This window comes from Trachypithecus francoisi, unplaced genomic scaffold (assembly GCF_009764315.1).
Source record: "Trachypithecus francoisi isolate TF-2019V2 unplaced genomic scaffold, Tfra_2.0 Lachesis_group10, whole genome shotgun sequence".
In the NCBI taxonomy this organism is placed as follows: Eukaryota; Metazoa; Chordata; class Mammalia; order Primates; family Cercopithecidae; genus Trachypithecus; species Trachypithecus francoisi.
Window position 1 is genome coordinate 6195408 of NW_022681455.1, and position 20334 is coordinate 6215741.

The 20334-nt window shown below is 40.2% G+C and overlaps 1 protein-coding gene across 2 annotated transcripts in view; it reads right to left on the reverse strand.

The window, feature by feature from the left end:
• Positions 1–20334, reverse strand: part of F13A1 (coagulation factor XIII A chain) — a 157395-nt gene that overhangs the window by 92636 nt on the left and 44425 nt on the right. For both annotated transcript variants that reach the window (XM_033216116.1, XM_033216117.1), the window contains exons 4-5: positions 16638–16889; positions 1150–1268 (exon numbers count right to left, since the gene is read on the reverse strand). In XM_033216116.1, the coding sequence (XP_033072007.1) occupies positions 1150–1268; positions 16638–16889 (371 nt within the window). The remainder of the gene's footprint in view (positions 1–1149; positions 1269–16637; positions 16890–20334) is intronic.

The window sequence follows — 20334 nt, forward strand, 5'->3', positions numbered from 1 at the left end:
CATTTGGGCCATAAATAGAATCACCTAGGCTAAAGGCTAGAAATTGGGAACCCAAGAAAAGGGCATCAGGCAGTAGGCAGTATCGTCGAGGGTTGTATGTCACTGAGGAGGGGATGGCTTGAAACCAGGGAGTCAGGCAGGAATCCAAAAACAGGGGGTGCCAATGTCGTTCATAGCTTGGCAGGAAATCAGAAATGCAGGCGGGCAAGCCTGAGCACTGGGCATGTAATTCTCCAGAGTCAGGGTGAAGAAGCTGGTCACAAAGCCAGGTAGGCAGGATGACCCAGGTACCGGAGCAGTGGGTGAGGAACACAGGGAGATCCCATATGGAAGTCAAAGCAAGGCATCCGGAGCCAAGAAAGTACCCTGTGACCACCAGATTCTGTGAAACCTCCCCGCTGGATGCCCAGCGCAATGATGCACAATTCCAGCCATCCCAGCCAAAATGCCTGAGAAATGACATTCACCTCCTCTCGTGTCGCTAATTAAAAATCATTTTGAAATCACAGGACAGGCATTCATTTATGGAAACTGGTAAAGTATCATTCATTTGCTCCATTGTTAAAGATACCAAACCGAAATAGTGTGAATGATCCAACATCTTAAAGAAATGCCATTTGTTACTTTATGTCTAGACAATAACTTGAGTTTGCAGCTGATAAAATCTTTCCGTGTAAAAGCTCAGTGGGCCTTCCTTTGATGAAATGATAACACTCTTTTCTAATTAGCAGTACCCTAGGCTAACACTTAAAAAAAAAAGAAGAAGAAGCCATTTCTTTGATTTGGGCACACCCCTTGCAGTATCCTTTGCATCACTTTCAAAATACCTTTCTTTACAAGCCAGGTTGAACTAATGAAATTTCGCTGTTCTAAGTGGCCAAAGCATTTCTCTATAGAATGCCACATTATTCATGGAGTCTCTCATTTCTGTAACACTGTAATACTCAGAGATATGTGGTTTCAACTGATAAATTATGCAGTTGTCTTTATGAGTCCCTACTCCTAAGCTCTCTGCCTTGCAGTCTCAAATCCGAAAAAGCAGGAAATTGTGCTTGTCTAATATCGATATATGGCACCCTGCAGGGATACATGTGACAAAAAATATGAAGTAAAAATATCCTTGACAATAACAAATTTTAAGTGTCTCACCTGACCATAGCTCCAGCTTCTGGTCTTGATGTCATTGACCTCTCCATAAAAAATTACCCCAATGTCATTCAGGACATACTCTTCTCTTTCTTTCTCATTGTCCAGGTACACAGCATCATCTGCATCAGGGTTTAAGCATAGTGACCATTACCAAACCAGACTGTTTCCAAACACTTGCAAGTTTATTGTGTTTCTAAACTGCATTTTATCACCCAAATTTTTTAAAAAATGCCCTTTGTTTCACTAAGCCTAGCTCATTTCCCCATATTTTTAGTAATGGTGAACATAATCAGCACCAAAGTTCAGTCTGTAAACGGTGACATTTTTTAGCAAAATGCTGACAAATTCTGACTCTTTAAGTTCCAAGCAGGAGAATTAAATTGATATGTCTCATTAAACATTTTACGATTCTGGTACATCAGTAGTTCCAGAATTCTATGATGCTGATGTAAATCTGTAACACAAATTAAGATATAATTTCCAACCTTTTAACATTACTAGAAAACTAGATGAATTGAAAATGGTTTTTAAGACAAATCTGGGACACATGAGAAGGCAACAGCCTAATCTGTCATGTCATGCCTGCTTTGTGGCCCATCGCTGGCAGGAGGGAAGCAGTAGGTCATCTCCTTTTCATGAAAGATACTTGTGGATGTGCTAGTATGTGTGTGTGTTGAACCAGCTCCCCTGGCCAGTGTCTTTCGTTGCAAGGTCTTTTCTTCCCTGTGGCTAGAATCTCAGGAGGGTCATGCTCCCCATCTATCCACTTGGTCATCAGTCTGGTACTTATTCCCAGGCCTGGTGGGAGAGCAGCAAAGCATCTTTAACACAGACAGGACCCTACAAGTGTAAATCGCACTCAGGAAAATGTGTGTGTTTGGGACAGGCATCTAAACGTTTTTAAATGAATTCTACCTCAAGGTAATGAAATAATTGATTATAATAAATGCAAAAGGGATGATAGAATTAGAATGTCACGATCTTGCAATCCCTAATGAAATAATGAATTGAGGCAGAAATAATTCATTAAGAAGGGAACTTCATAATGGGTGGATGAGACTGATAAAATGTGAACTGGATACTATTAATAAACCTAAATATATGTACCTCCTACTAGGATAAATGTCCTAGGAAGCAATGGCATGACTTATGAAGTATTTTTGCCCCTTCCTCCAAAAAAAAATAAAAATGCCACTTGAAGCTGAATCAGATAGAATCTCTAGATCTAACTAGCTGCTTAACAGAAAATGCCACAGTGGTTAAAAAAAAAAAAAAAAAAAATCCCACAGTGGTTAGAGAAACATATTTCATGACACCAGGGGATGGAATCAGCAAAATCAGAATATGGAAAGTTCGACATAAAAAATGACTCAGTTTCAGCCATAAGTTTGTGGCATGAAGAAACAGATGAAGAGGATTACTCTAGAGGAAAATATTTAAGTGACATACCAACCAAATTTAATCTACAGACTTTAATCCAAATCAACTAACTAAAAAGATAATTTTTAGACATTGGGAAAATTAAAGATAGTTCATTAGATAATACCAAGGAGCTCTTGTTGATTTGTATTAGCTGCAATAATTATACACAAACACACATAAACACATACATACACACATATGTACATATGCATCTATGCATACTGTATATATGTCTATTTTTAAAAAGCTGCATGCTAAAATATGTACAGGTAAAATAATATGATTACTAGAATTTATTTGAAAATGCTAAGGCAAAAATAAGGGAAAAAAGGATAAAGCAAATGTGACAAAATCTTGATAACTATTAAGTCTGAGAGACACATAAGTAGATATTCATTGTGCTATTCTTTCTGCTTTTGAGTTTGTCTGAAAATATTTATATGAAAAATTAACTTTGTCAAAAGGTATAAAACCCAAATACAAAATGAACACATACAAACTGTTTCCAACTGGATATGAACATTCAGGAATGTAAAGATATAAATTCTACCCAAATTAGTCTATGACCAATGTGAACCCAACCAAACCTCTCCTCAGAAGTTTTGGAACTTTGCATGCTCATTCAAAAGCTTATCTGGAAAAAACAATGTGAAAGAAAACAGCCAGGCAGGGCATGGTGGCTCATGTCTGTAATCCCAGCACTTTGGGAGGCCGAGGCAGGTGGATCACTTGAGGTCAGGAGTTTGAGACCAGCCTGGCCAATACGGTGAAACCCCATCTCTACTAAAAATAAAAACATAAGCCAGGCATGGTGATGTGTGCCTGTAATCCTAGCTACTCAGGAGGCTGAGGCAGGAGAATCACTTGAATCCAGGAGGCTGAGATAGCACTACTGCACTCCAGGCTGGGTAACAGAGCTAGACTACTCTGTCTGGAAAAAAAAAAAAAAAAAAAAGAGAAAATAGCCAAAAACTAATCTGTTGAGAAAGAAGAAAAAATTGAAGGACTTGTCCAAAGGTAAATAAACTTTGGACCCCAATTTATAGTTTCCTGCATCTACGCCCTTTGCCATGTAACTAGCAGTTGTTCCCTCTAAATGTGGAATATCCTCTCTTAACTTTAGGCTTATTTTTGGCTAATGGGGTGTTAGCAGGAGCAATGTTAGCAGAAGCAAGTAGGGGTCTAAAATATGACTGCACAGCTGAGCATGTGATCATACAAATCTGCTATTAGCTGGAGGAAAATATGCCCCAGCAAGCCCATTGGTCAAAAAATGATGAGAGACACCGGAGCAGAGGGTCTCCGGAGCTCTCAGGGAGAGACGGATCCTCTCCAGCTGTTCCTACCTGAAGCAGAGTTGGCCAGTCAAGCCCAGTCTGGATGAGCCCAACCCCAGTCAAGCCCCAGATCCATGAACAAGTGCTTATTGCTGTATGCCACTAAGATTTTCTGGTTCTTTCTTATGTAGCATTAGTGTTATTATAGCTAACTGAAACAAAGCTACACTTAAAACTGACATTAGCATAGTAATGGACAAATATATGGAAGAAGTTAGATGTGTATTAAATCTTAGTAAATAATAAAGATGGCACTTAAAATCAATAGGTAATAATAGATCTGATCAATACGTGGTATTTTGACAGCTGGTTATCCATGTAAGAAAAAAAGTGACAGCAAGATCTCTTTATCTCACTATATACAAACTGTATCCTTGGATTTAAGAGGCACATGTGTGTCTCTCCCTGACAATCTTTATTTTACCTGATATGTTCCAGATATAAGCAGGTAGAGAAACATAACATTCAATAAATATATGAAAAAATGCTCAACTCTACAAATAATCAGAGACATAAAAACCAAATTAACCATGAAATACCAATGAAATACCATAATTCTCCTACCATACTGGCAAATATTAAAACAAATGGTTAACCACCAGTGCCAATGAGAATATGAAGAGATGGACACTCTCAGCTACTATGGCTGTAGTGTAAAAAACTGCAGCCTTTTAAAAGGGTAATTAGGCAATATCTATGCAAATTTAAAATATGAATTCACTTTGCCCAAGCAATGCTATTTCTAGATATCTATTCTGCAGAAACATTCGTACAAAATGTATGTGCAATCTTCAAAATGGCATAACATGCTATAGTGAAAATGGGAAACAATCCAAATAGTTGTAAACAAAAGACCAAAATAATATGATATGACCGTACCAAGCAGCCATTAAAAAGAAGATGCATGTACTGATATAGAAAACGCTCCAAGATACACTGTGTGAGAAAATGAGGTACAGAGCAACAGGTTGACACAATCTCATTTGTAGTTTAAAAAAACCTAAATTCTCTAGGTATATATATGCAATCAATATATAAAATAATAGCAAAGTATCTGTAATGATATACACAGTTAAAGTTGGTTTTCTCTGGGGATTCTCTAGGATTGGATGATTGGTGAAAAGGAAAGTTTACTTTTAGCCATATATATGTACATGTGTGTTTATTTGAAAAGAACAATATATTCAATTAATTGCCAATTAAAAATGAAAAGGACTGAAAATATTTTAAATGGATGACATTACAACAAAATGTTAATTGTTGGTATATCTGATTTGTAGATCTTTGAGTTCTTTTTATGCTTTTATTATTTTTATTTCTATAATAAGACTTTTTCCATCAGAAAAAGTTATTTTTTAAAATGTATTTCCATTTAAGTGAAGCCACCCATTTAATAAGAGGCTAACAAGTCCAACTTTTATGCGTTAGTTTTTCTTTAAGAGCAATATAGGGTTGTGCTCTTTTTTATTATCAATGTCCTTAAGCACAACTTTTTTCTTCTTCTTTGCGTCTCCCTGAACCCTTTCCTTTCCAGTACAGACTGAATTAAACCTTGTTCCTTTAGCGCCCTATGGAGGCTGGGGTAACATTTATCCCACTGTATGGACATTGTCTTTTAATTATTATATTTATTGAATAAGTATGTGTTTAAGTACTTACTACTTAATTTTTTTAAGTAGTAGCATGTAAATAAGCATTGTTACACTGCTTATTTACCACCAGAAATTTTCTAAGTGCTTTACAACAAGACACATGAACTCATCAACACTCATAACATCCTTGTGAGGAAAGTAGCCCCATTTCACTGATGAGGAAACTGAGGCAGAGAGCAACATAACTTCTCCAAGGTCATACAGCTACTGAGTTGCAAAGCTAAGATTTGAATAAGCTGCCTTCCAAGTAGTCCATGGCTCTTGGGTCCCAGGGATCAGATGACTGTGTCCCCAGCTTCCAACACTGTGCCTTGGAACATGGTAGGAAGTCAATCAATGTCTACTGAAAGAATGAGAGATGGGGACGATGTCTGGAGCTTAGAGAGTAAGGAAGAAGTCCAAGAAAATGAAGGATTTACCTTTGGACTTTGCGTTAGTATTGATGGGAAGTGATAAATTTAGGTGGCGAAGCATGAATAGAGAGGAGTTCTGGAGCTCCAGACTAGGCCACTCTTTCCCTTCCAATGCTTGAATTAAATCTCACCTCAAACAGGCAGACATTATCATGAATCCACAATATGGCAAGGAAGTCAAATGGGAAGGCTCGATTTTAATTTTAAATTTATTTATGATTTTAAAAAGAAGATTGAGGGTGGAAAGCAGTGCTTTATTTCCCCTGTTTTTATTCAGATCTGTCACTTTAAAATATAGTTGTCCAAAGCAACGTTAAAAAAAATTGTATCACGATGGAAACCCCAAAAAACTCCCTATGTCTGGAAGGCTAACAAAAATAGAAAAATGGAATCATTTGCCCCAGGAGATTTTTGCTGTTGGCTTTTTGATAGTGTTTTTGTTTGTTTTTAATTTTCTGGTTAGCTTCAGAGGGGTGGGGTTTCACTACGTTTCAGGGGAAGCTAGTTCTTCACTTAGCAAAATGGAAGACTCGACTAATAGGAGAAACAAACTAACAAACAACTCACTATTCTAGAAACCCAACAATTTGGACTGGTAGAAGGGAGATGTGTGTGAGGCTTGTGTGGAACGTGGGAGCTGGGAACTCTACTTAACTGAGTACTGAGGGGAGAAATACGGTCTAGACAGTTCCCAGAGTAGGAGTGGCTGCACCTTGGACCAACAGACAACTCTTTGATCATAGGTGACCTCTGGCAGACAACCACCATTACAATAAAACTCTGAGAAAAACAGATTACACATGGCACCATTGGTGAGTGTGGCACAGCACCTCCATCCACTGCCCAGAGCAGCTCTGTCACCAGAACAGATCTTCAGAAGGCCTCGTAAATAACTTTGGACCAACAGACAACTCTTTGATCATAGGTGACCTCTGGCAGACAACCACCATTACAATAAAACTCTGAGAAAAACAGATTACACATGGCACCATTGGTGAGTGTGGCACAGCACCTCCATCCACTGCCCAGAGCAGCTCTGTCACCAGAACAGATCTTCAGAAGGCCTCGTAAATAACTACCCTTGCAGGCTGACTAACAATTTACAAGAGGCAAGTAGTGAAGAATAATGACCTCATTTATTTTGCTGTTCCTCTGGTGGGAATACAAGGGTAGTTAAAAAAGAAAAGAGTGGGCCGAGAAATTTTAGGGTGGATTTCAGTCACCCTCTGACATTCCCACTGTCGTCCCCACCCAGAGAAGGTAAGGATTTATAACAAACATGTAAAAACAAATGCTGAACCTATTGATTTTAGTATCTGTATAACCTCTTTGTGAGAAGGAAGATCATTCATCACTGCATGGGCTGATACCTTCCTTCTGCTTATTTACATGCTATTTCAAAGTCAGAGCAGGTTCCATTTCCTTGGTCATTAGGCTCAAGCCTAGCAAAGGGAGCCCAGGAATTAAACAAAACTGTGGTGGCAGAACAGCTATCCTACACAGTCTCTTTCAGCAGTTTAAACCAGAGTTTGGTGTTGTTTCTAATCCCTTAGAAGGAATAATGGTTTGGCCCTTCAAAAAGGCAAAACGTGTCCCCATTTAGGGAAGGAAGGAATTTAGAGCGAGGGGATTAGGAATGACTTCCACTTGCTTCCCCCTTTATATAAAAGCTGAGCACCACTAAAAAGAGGAAAGATTCACGCTGGGAGTGTGTAATCACTCTTAGAGGGAGTGGCTTGATCTGCAGAGCAAATGTGACTCCAGACTAGTGTCACCATGATACGTTTTTCCATCACAAGGTACATCAAAAGGGATGGCAGATTCTAACAGGCTGTGTGTGCTGTGGCATACCAGGAGTAACTTCCTGTCGCTGGGAATTGTGAGCATATTAAGGAATGGTGTTTCTAGAGTCTGAGCTTTTTATTCTGGAAGGATCCAAACCCACTGCCTTTCTAAAGTGATTTCATATCACTCCAGAGACCTGCTTGCCTGCCTAGTAACACTGGAATGGAATCAGTCTATGAAGCACAAGCAAGTAGTTCCTCAACCGCCAGCTGAGTTTTTTTCTTCCCTTTTAGCCCCTTCAGTATAAAGTGGAGTAGTTCGCCAGGACTGGTACCCTTGGAATAACAATGACTAACACCCCTTCTCTTGGAGACCTTTGAGCCTAGATCAGAATTTGTCCCCTCAGGCTACCGCCATTCATCCGTCAATTCACAGATATTGATAGTGTATCTCCCGCTATGCTCACGACAGCACAATCACCCATGTGTGCATAGTACAACGTAGCTTACATTCCTTACAAACACGTTGAATTACAGCTCATACCAGCTTGAGAAGGTTATTGGATTTGTGCTAATTTGCCTGTTTTGCTGGTTAAGGGCTTTTTAGTGTACTGAGATATCTTCAGAAGATAGACTATTATTCATGAAGCAATTCTACAAAGAAAATGTCAGAGCTTCTTTACTTAGCACATATCCTCTAAGGGAGCCTGTGCCCTTGTTGGTGTGCTTTAATTTTCTTTCCCAGAGAAAGCTTTCATTTGATCTTGTAAATAGCAATCTGAATTTATTTATTTATTTATTTATTTATTATGGCAAAATTTTCCACGTTGATCAGGTCATCACAGAATCTTCTCAGCTGGCCATTTACTGTTTTTTTCTTTTGCTATACAAGGCCAGATAACGACAGGTTGTGTTTTAGAAATATAAGTGCTTACCCCGACTGAGTCAGGATGCTCCAGTGTTAGCCCCAGTTTTTATCTTAATTTTCTACAGGACTTTGAGAAATGCACGTAACATCACAGAACCTGCTTTCTCTCTTGAAATCTGAGTCTGATAATCATCTCCTTGCCTCTCAGAATGGTGATTATGAGTTCAGTTCAGCAAGCACTTACTGAACATTAACTCAATTCCAGGCACCATGTAAGGCTAAGTGAGATAAGGATTATGCCTTCTAAACACACAGTCTAGGGAGATACTGACTATGAGCACACTTTGAAGCATACAAGAGACTCTACAAGAAAGGAATTGTAAACCACATGAATTGGTGGATGAATGTGACTCTGCATTAGACACTTCCAACCATGCTCTTTCTAGAAAGACCTTGTAAAGACCTTTGCACCTCAATCCCGGGGTCACCTACATGCCATTGGAAAGGAAGTTTACTGTGAGCTCTCTGGGATCCTTTCTTATTATAGGGCCACACTAAATGATCCTCGCTTGGCATAAGAAGCAGAATAAGGCCGGGCGCGGTGGCTCAAGCCTGTAATCCCAGCACTTTGGGAGGCCGAGACGGGCGGATCACGAGGTCAGGAGATCGAGACCATCCTGGCTAACATGGTGAAACCCCGTCTCTACTAAAAAAAAAAATACAAAAAACTAGCCGGGCGACGTGGCGGGCGCCTGTAGCCCCAGCTACTCGGGAGGCTGAGGCAGGAGAATGGCGGGAACCCGGGAGGTGGAGCTTGCAGTGAGCTGAGATCCGGCCACTGCACTCCAGCCTGGGCGACAGAGCGAGACTCCGTCTCAAAAAAAAAAAAAAAAAAAAAAAAAAAGAAGCAGAATAAGTCTCTAAGTGATTCAGACACTAGGAAGAATGATACATACTATTTTATTTAAGACGATTATTGAGAAAAATAAAGGTTAAATTTTTTGCATAAGCTTTTAAAACTTCACAAAAATTCAATTAACCAACTATTTGATTACTATTCTATGCAAACACTGTTCTGGGCGCAAAGCTAAGCCACTGGCCAGTCTCTCCTCATTCCCCAAATAGGTCGGAGTCCCCAGTTTTGTGTTCTTGTTGTACACTGACTTATTTTAGTATTTTTTACAATTGTAATTAGCTTTTTCTTAGGAGCTCATTTGTAAAATCCTTGCTAGAAGCCATATGAAGGTTGTGTCTGCCTTTTTCACTGCCATAGTCCTAGTACCTAATTCAGTATTGACTTTGAATTTTTATGAAGGAATACATACTACTGTTGTAATGTGCACAGGTCATTGTGTTGTCATGGGCATGGGATGAGACATACTATCAATATTTGTGGATTGATGGATGAATGGCTCTAGCCTGAGGGTGTAAATTCTGGTCTGGGCTCAACAGTCTCCAAGAGAAGGGATGTTGGTCATTGCTACTCTGAGGACACCAGTCTTGATGACTTACCCCATTCTGTACAAAAGGGGCTAAAAAGACGGTATATAAATACAGAGCAAATAGCCTGAGGATGAATTTAATAATAAAATACAAGAGGGTCATATTTATTTATTTGCTACTAAAAGCATCCAAGATATTGGAAACATATTGATTTATTCATATTAAAGTAAATTGATTTATTTGTTTAAAGAAAAATGAAAAAACGCATTGAATAAAAAGGAAATATTAGATGCTAATTTGGTGTCAGATGCTAAGAGAGAAATCCACACACACATCACCCACAGACACATTCCTCCCAGCACACCAGATATGTTTTTGACTTTTCTCAAGATGGTAAGGTCTGAGATTACATTTACAAGTTATCTGCAACGATAGGGTGCAGCGAACCTAAAGAGTATTTACTTGGGATTATTAAATCAACACAGCAAACATTTATTAAACCTCAAGTGTGCCAGAGCCTATGGATACGAGGCTGAATGAGGTGAGGGAAAAGCAGTGATGGAGAATGGGATGGGGGAACAACTTATCAGGAGGAGAAAGATCCCTTAAAGGTAACTGATACCCAATCAAAAATACTGCTCAGTGCTTCTCCAGAGTACCAGGCACAGATACCAGAAATCTAAATCTTTCAGAACCCACTATCTGGCACTAGTGCTAGACTACCAAATTGGAACATTCTATATTTACATAGTGAAATACATTCAATAATTCAAAATTCCTGAGTCGTTAAACATGATGAATTCATAATAACTGCCCGTCTCACTCCTGCTGCCTTTGTAGGTACAGTTCTCTCTAATACCCAGGAGCAGGGTTTCCTCCCAGAATGGGCCCGAAGCCCGGTTAGCACCACTAAACTAAAAACTAAGCAATTATTCTCCCTGCATGAACCCCTGCCTTCACTGGCGTGGCATCGCTATTGATCCCCATTAATGATTTAGTGATTAAGGAGGATAAATTGCCTATGAGTGCAAAGAAGGCTAAAGGGCCCTCAGGAGCACAGCTGAGCATTCTCCTATCAATAAGTGCTGTGCGTGCTGCTGTGATTTTCAGCCCAGTGTCCCGTGCCACCTCGGATCAGAATCTTGTTCACCTGGTTCTCTTTTGACAATTTCTGGAAACAGCTTTCCTTCTCATCTTCTGCTATCTTTTTCACTTGGGTGACAGTCTCAGCCCTCTCTTTTGACCTACTTTCCAATTACCAGGCCATACCGCTGAGTCTTTTGTTATGCATTAACACACACAAGCATAAAACTGCAGGTGATTGCTGGGCTACAGTGTCTGTGCTTGTGTATGTGGAGGGGGGCGGGGGGAGGTTCATCATATCATCCCATTTTTGGGTTATGCTTTGCATGCTAGGCTGGGACAGCCACACAATGAGTAAAGTGGGGAGATGACCTCTTTCTCTCACTTCATTTAAAAAAAAAGATATTCAGTGTCCCAAAGCATGGTTGTTGGAAGAGACCAAGCGATAAAATAATAAAGCTCACTGGACCCCTCTGCATTAAGGAAGGAGAATCTGTTCCTGGGACAGAATGGGAGAGAAAAGTTCAGAGAATAAAGGAGAACAGTAGGAGAGAGAGAAGGGGTGGTAAGGAGGAGACAGACTGGAATTAGGTTCAGGGTAGACTCAGTGAAATTTTAAGAAGAGTAAATTATACTCTCCTGAGGTGTTTTTGTTTGTTTTGTTTTGTTTTTGTTTTTGTTTTTTGAGACTGAGTCTCACTCTGTTGTCCAGGCTGGAGTGCAGTGGTATGATCTCGGCTCACTGCAACCTCCACCTCCCAGGTTCAAGCAGTTCTCCTGCCTCAGCCTCTTGAGTAGCTGAGATTATAGGCACATGCCACCACGCCCAGCTAATTTTTATATTTTTAGTAGAGACGGGGTTTCACTATGTTGGTCAGGCTGGTCTCGAACTCCTGACCTCACGATCAGCCCGCCGTAGTCTCCCAAAGTGCTGGGATTACAGGCATGAGCCACCGTGCCCGGCCCTGCCTCCTGAGTTTTTAAATTATTGCTTATTGTTTTTCTTTCCTCTGAGAGACAGGCTGGCCAGGCTGCCTTGAACTCCTGGGCTCAAGCAATCCTTCTGCCTCAGCTTCCCAAGTAGCTGGGACTGCAGGCTACCCTGGGGGCCATGCCCAGCTTTATTGTTTTGTGATTATTATGAAACCAGTGGTCCTCTAAGTGTTAACCCTGACCAGCAGCAACAACATCCCCTAGGAACTGGTTAGAAATGCACATCATCAGGCCAGACCTCAGACCTACTCAATCTGAGGGTGCTGCACAGAGATGTCGGAACAAGCCCTCCAAGTGATTCTGATGTGCTCTAAGCGTGGTGACCACAGAATGCATCCTTCCTCCTCTTACTCTCCGTCCCAAACTGCAATTAAGGTCTGGGCATTCACAGATGTCGTGTGTGACTGTTTTTGTTGTTGTTGCCAACATTGAAATTGAAGGTGAAGGTCAAGTTTCTCACTTGCAGCAGCACAGTGGGGAGTAGGGTTCCTGGAAGCAGAGGCAACCACAAGGTCAGAAATCCCTAAAGAATTTGCAGAGATGTTTGGGTCTCCACAGGTCAAGTAATGAAGAGGATTGTACTAGTTTGCCCTGTGTTCTGGAAGCAGGAAGGACCCTCCCGGCATGTGCCTGTAATAAGTTCACCTTCCACCTTCCAGATGACTAGCTCACATCTTCCCTATCAAGCATCTCATGCCCTTCTTTACTGCTGCTTCTCAACACATGACTTTGCTTTACACTTCACTGACAAAAAAAAAAAAAAGTCACGAAATGATAACAACCTCATTCTCCTTCCATTAAACTAGAAAATCTGCACCCCTCTTCTTCTGTTTTACTCCTGCCTCTGGGGAGGGTAGATAGCCCCGCCCATCACAGGCTCTTCACCTGTTCCCTGGATTCCAACCACTCAAGGATTTCACTCCTAAAACTTCTCAACCTTGGCTCCAATAATCACCTCCAGAGCTTTTAAAAACCCTGAAGCCCAGGCTGCAGTCCAGAGCAATTACATCAGAATGCCTGCATGGGGGACTGAGGCATCTGTAGTTTCAAAGCTTCCCAGATGATTGCAACGTCCAGCCAAGGCTGTGAACCCCTGTCCTCTCTCTGGACTGCAAACTCTCTTTCCTGGTTCCTCTCCGTCACGATAAAATAACACCCACTCTCTCTTGTCTTTAAAAAATTCTCCTTTGATTTTCACGTCAACATCTAGGTGCTGCAGAAAGTCTTGAGAAAGGTACCATCTCCTCCCATCTCACTTTCTTGCCTCCAGTTTACAGTGCAGCCCATGACCATCTCTTTGGCCTCTGTCCCCATCACTTTAGTGAAACAGTCCTTTTCAAGATCATCGAAGACATCCATATTTCCACACTATATGGCCACTTTCCTCCCTTATCCTATTCAGCTAATCATAGCATTCAACACAGTTAACTGCTGTCTTGAATCTATCAGTGTGTCTGGCTCTGGGCTCTTTTGATCTCCTTGTGCCCCACTGACTGCTCCTGCTCAGCCTCCTTTGTTGACTTCTCCTTTGTCTCAACTCTTACTTGTTAATGACCTTGAATCATTTGTGTCCATTATTGCTCCTAACCGTGCCCGTGTTTACATGTCTAGTTCAGCCATCTCCTTTGAGTTCTAGATTCACTTTATTCAAGTGCTGACTTGATGTTTTCATTTGCATGTCTCATAGACATCACCAAATTAACATTTCTGAATGTAACTCTTAGCTTCACCCCTCGTGCTTCCCCTCCACTTCCCACCATTTTCCCAGCTCTGAAAATGGCACTGCCATCAACCCAACTGGCCTAACAAGAAATCTAGAGTCATTCTTGAGTTCTCCCATTTCTTTACTTCTCATCTTCAATCCCTGTGCAATTTCTTTTCTAAATACAAAAATAGATCTCCAATCTAACCCCTTCTCATCTCCACTGGTACCACCATAGTTTAGTTTATCATCATCTTTGTCCTAGACCACAGCTTCCAGATTGGTCTCTGGTTTTTGTGCCACCTTCCTCCGATCCTTTCCATGCACTGAAAACCTAGGGGAAGTCCCTGTACAGCCTCTAGGACAAGAACGCCTCTAGACCTAAGGGACTCTTTCAGAACACAGGTATCTGGAAGCTGCTCATCATGTATACAGCTGAAGATCAAGGCAGCAATTAGAAGGTTATTAGACTGTCCGCCTCCTGAATAGTTATCCTGAAAGTTAATATGTCAAGCAACATAACTAACCCTTTTCCCCTTAAGAAGAGTGGCCACATAAGTTGAAGTGCATGTAGACATATATCCCATTTTACACAGATGATATAATCCAGAAAAGCTGCAAACAAACCAAAGTCTGGGTAAATTATAGCATTCTGAAATTTCCTAGAGTTCTGAGAAGTTATATGAAGCCTATGATTTTCTTTTTGTAATATAAAGAAAGCCAGTAACAAACTCCTGATTGATAAGTATGAATTTTTAAATATAATTTTCTTAGAATAGGCTGCTTCCTACATACTCTTCCATCTCGTTCTCTTTTGCTGACTTCTTCTCTACTGGACTCCTAAATGATGATGTTCCTGAAGGCTAGATACTATATCTTATTTCCTTCTTTATCTATATTTTCTCCCTAGGTACAGATAACTCCCAAATACACATCTCTGATTTTCCTCTCCAGATTCACATACCTACTTGTCATTTCTGCTTGTCTGTCTATGGTTATCTCCAACTTAACATATTGAAAATATTAATTTATATATCTGTAACTCTGATCCTGTCAGTATTTTTCATCTCTGTAAATATCACTCCATCAACCAGTTGCAGAATGCCTTACATCTGGTTTTAAGATTACTATCAAGAGTTCATTTTTTGAACTGCACATGGCCCAGTTAAAATTTCCTGTTACCATTTACCTTGAATATCTGTCTCACAGATAGGAGTGTTGGGTACAAGATGATGAGGATGGATGTATAGGGAGTGCAGGAATAGCTTGGCACCTTTTGCCCACACTAGGCAGGAGCACTGCTTGAGCCCAGGAGTTCAAGACCAGCCTGGACAACATGGTGAGACCATGTCTCTACAAAAAGTAAATAAATACAAATATAAAACAAAGAAAAGGTCAGTAGGACCAACGTGTATGTTCTAGATGAGTAGCAAATATTGTTTTCCATTTATCTATATCTAGGACAGATTAACTCTGATTCAAATGCAACTTTCACATACAAGGATCATTCAAAATCAGCAATAATATGGGCTCATTTTGGATGTTGTTAGAGAGCAATGCATGTGGGGTAGGGTGCCATGGGAAGTCTCCTGCCCCATGTGAGCTTTTATATCTTTCACTGCCTTATTTCCTAGGACCTAGAAATGGTCTTGCAGCATCGATGCTGCTGCAACATCTGCATCTGCCTCTGGAACTTAAAACAGCTTCGTACCAAGTATGGGAGCAGGGGAGAGGTACGAAAGGGCAGAGATGAAGATGAGGAGAAAATCCTGTGTGTGACTGAGGCACAAAACAGAATTGATAGAGAAATTATTGAACTTGACTGAGTTTTATTTGAATATAACTAGATTAAGCTTCTGCCGCAGACAGAAAGGAAGACCGAAAATAGCACTAGAGATCAAGTTATATTATATTAAAGTACAGCTACATCTTTGCACATCCAGAGCTGTGCTTTGCAAAATTTGCACCCACTATGCACATAAACAAGTTTGTGGAATCCTTTAGACATACAGACTTTCTGTTCTTAAAGTAGGGGGATAGAGAGGTTAGTTCCACTATGAACAGCGTCGACTTCATTTTATTTTTCTGAAGTCAGAGTCATAGATTCTAATACTTTTGTAAACCAATGTGTTTACAGAGTAATAGTGTACAGAGGTTATACTGTCAACATATATTAGGTGGGTGCAAAAGTAATCGCGATTTTTGCAATTACTTTTAATTACAAAACTGTAATTAAATAGCTCCACAAATAACTAATTGTGCAACTTTAGACAATCTCCAATTAATCCCAAAATAAATGTATAGCAGTCTTGACTTCACAAACAGAGGTTTTATCCTCATATACACGGAGGATGAATTTTCTATCTTTCTCTTTCAATCATTAAAACTGGTATACGTAGGAGAGGTGTATGTATTTAGAATAATGTTACTACCCCTCCAAAAAGAGATGTATTGGAAATACATGACTTTTTTTTTTTTTTTTCAAGACGGAGTCTTGCTCTATTGCCCAGGCTGGAGTGCAGTGGCACAATCATTGCTCACTGTAATCTTCAAATCTTGAACCCAAGCAGTTCTCCCACTTCAGCTTCCCAAGTAGCTGGGAGTACAGGTGTGCATCACCACACCCAACTAATTTTTAACTTTTATTTTTTAGAGACTAGGTCTCGAACTCCCGGCCTCAAGCAATCCTCCCATCTTGGCCTCCCAAACAGCTGGGAGTATAGGCATATGCCATGGCACTCTGCCAAACAGGTGAATTTTTAAATGAAAACACTAAATGCCTGCCTCTTACCTTCACACCAAGGATTGAAGAGAATGTACGTGTCTGTTTCTGGGTTTCGACTGGTTCGAATGATGCCATAGGGGGTCCAGACAGCAACATACATGCGGAATTTCCCCACAATACATTCGGGGGAAGACTGGACGGACAGCCGCACAGACCTGTCCTCTCTCATGACAATCTTGGCCCCCCACTTTCCACTTTGTAACTCTGAGACTATAGGCACTGGGATGTAGGTTCCCTTGTTCTCCTGTGGGTAGCGACCTATGAGAAGAGAGAAGAGATACTGCGTTAGGTTGATTTCACAAGCCACTTTTGTTCTCCCTCTCTTATCTTATAGCTGAAGGGACAGGAGTAATCCATTAGAATTAATCTTGACTTGAAGAAACATACAAATCAGGCAAGTCTGCAGATTACTTTGACTGTAAGCAGAAGAACCTTCAAGAGCAAAACTTATTCACTTCATTTGTTTTCTATAAAGCATGTAGAGGATTCCACATTAAGACAAGCAAACAATGCTCCATTCTAGCCTCCCTAATTACTTATTTCAAAGATCTTTAAAAGAGTCTTTGGTAGGCATACTGTTAGAGAGAGAACTTTCCAAGGAGGTGGTTCCATATGTTACTGCTGGGCAGTTTTGTGAGGATGCTTAATCTTAATGAAAACTAATACAAACCACTGAGAAAGATGTGAACTTCAACACTCTGCTTTTAGGGATATCAGGTATACCACTCAGAATGCATATCACATATACTTATAAATCCAGCACAGATTTAAACATTGTTTTCTGCCTAGGTGCCATGGCATCTAAGTAATGCTCTTGAAGACACATGGGACTCAGCCTCTCAGGAGCCTCTCCATAAACACACCTGCATGAGCATGTTTGTTCCAGAGGCACCCATCTCCTGTTTCTGCTCCCTCTTTGTGCATACTGTCTTGGGATGAGCTTGCCTTTTCTCCCAGAGGCTTTGTTGTTCTCTGGAACCCCTTTCACTGTTGGCGTGTAGACATCAAAGGCAATCTTGCCAGGTAAATGGAACCCATGATTCATTTATTACAGTGGTTCCCAGCAGCTGTCATCAGTAAATACTGATTTAGATTTAGAATACACAGTATTTAAAAAGATGCAAGTTTAGTAAAAATAAACTTACAGAGATAAAAATTTGCGTGTTAATGACAGATTTTTTTAAAAATATAAGGGATGAAAGGAATTTGAGATAATTATATAAGAATGCACTTTGGGGAATAGCAAAGAACTAGAGAAGTACATCTGAAAGCACTCTTTGTACCTGCTATGTGCTCAACCTCAGCTTCACCTTTGTACTAACTTCTACTTTTGTTGGGAACATGGAAAGAATGAAGACAATCACTAGTTTCCACTGTTACACTTTAAATTAAGACTTCAAAGACTCATATTAAATTTTACCTATCAAGGTACTGTTTTTGTATAACCCAAGTTATACAAAAACAGTAAAGCAAAAGGAAAGCTATGCTTTTCGTGCTGACTTTGAACCCAGTCATAACCTAATTTAAACACTACTTCTGACATTTTTCATTCATATATTGATATTGCCTACTATGTGCTAGACATTATCCTAAGTGCTAGGGATACAACAGTGAAGAAAACAGACAATAATTTCTGTGCTCATAGAGCTGATATTCCACAGAAAAAGCCAAAGCATGTGATTTATCATGTTCTTATCACCCCTTTATTTCCTATAACAAATGATGAGAAGTAAACCATTATCATCATCCTAATTTGACAAATCAGGAAACTAAGACAGAGTCATTAAGCAACTTACCCAGGGTGATGCAGCTAGCAAATAGTGGAGTTCAGATTTGAACCCAGACCATTTGGCTTGAGAGTCTGAGTGTTTAACACTAAGCTCTATGGCAGCTGTATGAGTTGAAAAATGTTTTGGAGTTGATGAGAACTATGTCAAATTCTGACTCCACAATTAACTACTGGTGCAACTTCAGGCAAATCACTTCAGTGTCTTAGCTTCCATTTTCTTGACTCTTTGCAGTTTAGTTTGGGAAATAAAAAGACAATAGATTTTATCATATAATGAAAGCTTTATGCTTAGCACACACGGGGGCACTAATCTTTTTTTCTTTTTTTGAGATGGAGTTTCACTCTTGACACCCAGGCTGGAGTGCAGTGGCACAATCTCAGCTCACTGCAACCTCTGCCTCCTGGGTTCAAGCAATTTTCCTGCTTCCTCCCAAGTAGCTGGAATTACAGGCACCCACCACCATGTCCAGCTAATTTTTTGTTTTTTTAGTAGAGATGAGGTTTTGCCTTGTTGGGCAGGCTGGTCTCGAATTCCTGACCTCAGGTGATCCACCCGCTTCGGCCTCCCAAAGTGCTGGGATTACAGGTGTGAGCCACCGTGCCCAGCCACTTCTACTAGAAAGTAAAGGCAGAAGGAAGAAGGGGTGATTTTTTTTCCCTCTCTGGTTCTGAATCTGAAGAAAGGTGAATGTCCCAAGGAAAGTAGGTTACTTGTGTTGATTGAGATATTGTGGCTAAGGGGAAAGAAACACAGCTGGCTCTACCACTTCTGTGTGATCTCAGACAAAGCACTCATCCCCTGTCAACTAAAACTTTGCTTCTTCTATAAAATGGAGATCATGGTGGTCATAGTTTGTGGTAGGGAGGGCAGCTCAGTAAGTGGCAGTTGTTGTTACTTCTCTATTGTCCTGGGCTTTCTGATTCCTCTAAGTGATCCTTATCTGCTCCATCTGTGAGAAATTAGGATGGATTTACCGACTGCCAATAGACCTACCGAAGCCCAAAACTATTTCAAAGGCCAGTTTATCCCAGATTAAAAAACCTTAAGCTGACTGATTTTTCCATCAGGAGAACTTGTAGAAGTGAAAAAAAAAGAAGTGTTGTCATTCCTTAGTAACCAAAAAGCCTTAATAATTCCAGAATCATCATGGAGTCACCTGAAACCTCCCATTCAATCATAATTTCTGATTTTCTGAGTCATTAATGATCACTGTATTCTCCATTCATCCCTTAGAGCAATGGTTAAAAAACTATAGTCTGAGACCAAATGTAGCTTACCTACTGTTTATATAAACTTTTATTGGAACACATTTATGTTGATTTGCTTGTGTATTATCATGCTACAATACAACTCTGCTCTTGTAAGAGCAGAGTTGAATAGTTGTGACAGAGTCCATATGGTCTGCAACGCCTAACACAGTAGCTGGCCCTTACAGTAAACAATTGCCAACATCTGCCTAAGAGGATTTCACATTTTATTTATTTAAGGCGTGATTCATTATGGACTCTTGGTGTCTAACACTTGAGCCTTAGAAGAAAATATCATCACCTAGTTTCTCCTTCCAAGGAGAAATATGTTTCTAAACTATTCGCAAACATCTATACTACTAGTAGGTCAACCTTTAGTTTCCTTAAAGTCTCCTAGTTAAATTCCCCACAGTCTCAGGGGGTGTTGAAAACATAGGAGGTTTGTAGCTTTTTACTGATTTTACAATTCATAGCTAAAATGCTCAATTTTAAGATTGCAAAAGTTGTTTAGAGTGGCCAAGGCAGTTCACATAGTGACGGAAATACAGTGACACGAATTAAGTTTTGTTTCTTAGGGTCCTTACAAAACCTCTGCGAGGAAATGTTTACAGAGGGGAAACTGAGGCTTGGTGAGGGTGTCATGTATGCACATCACGTAACTAGGCA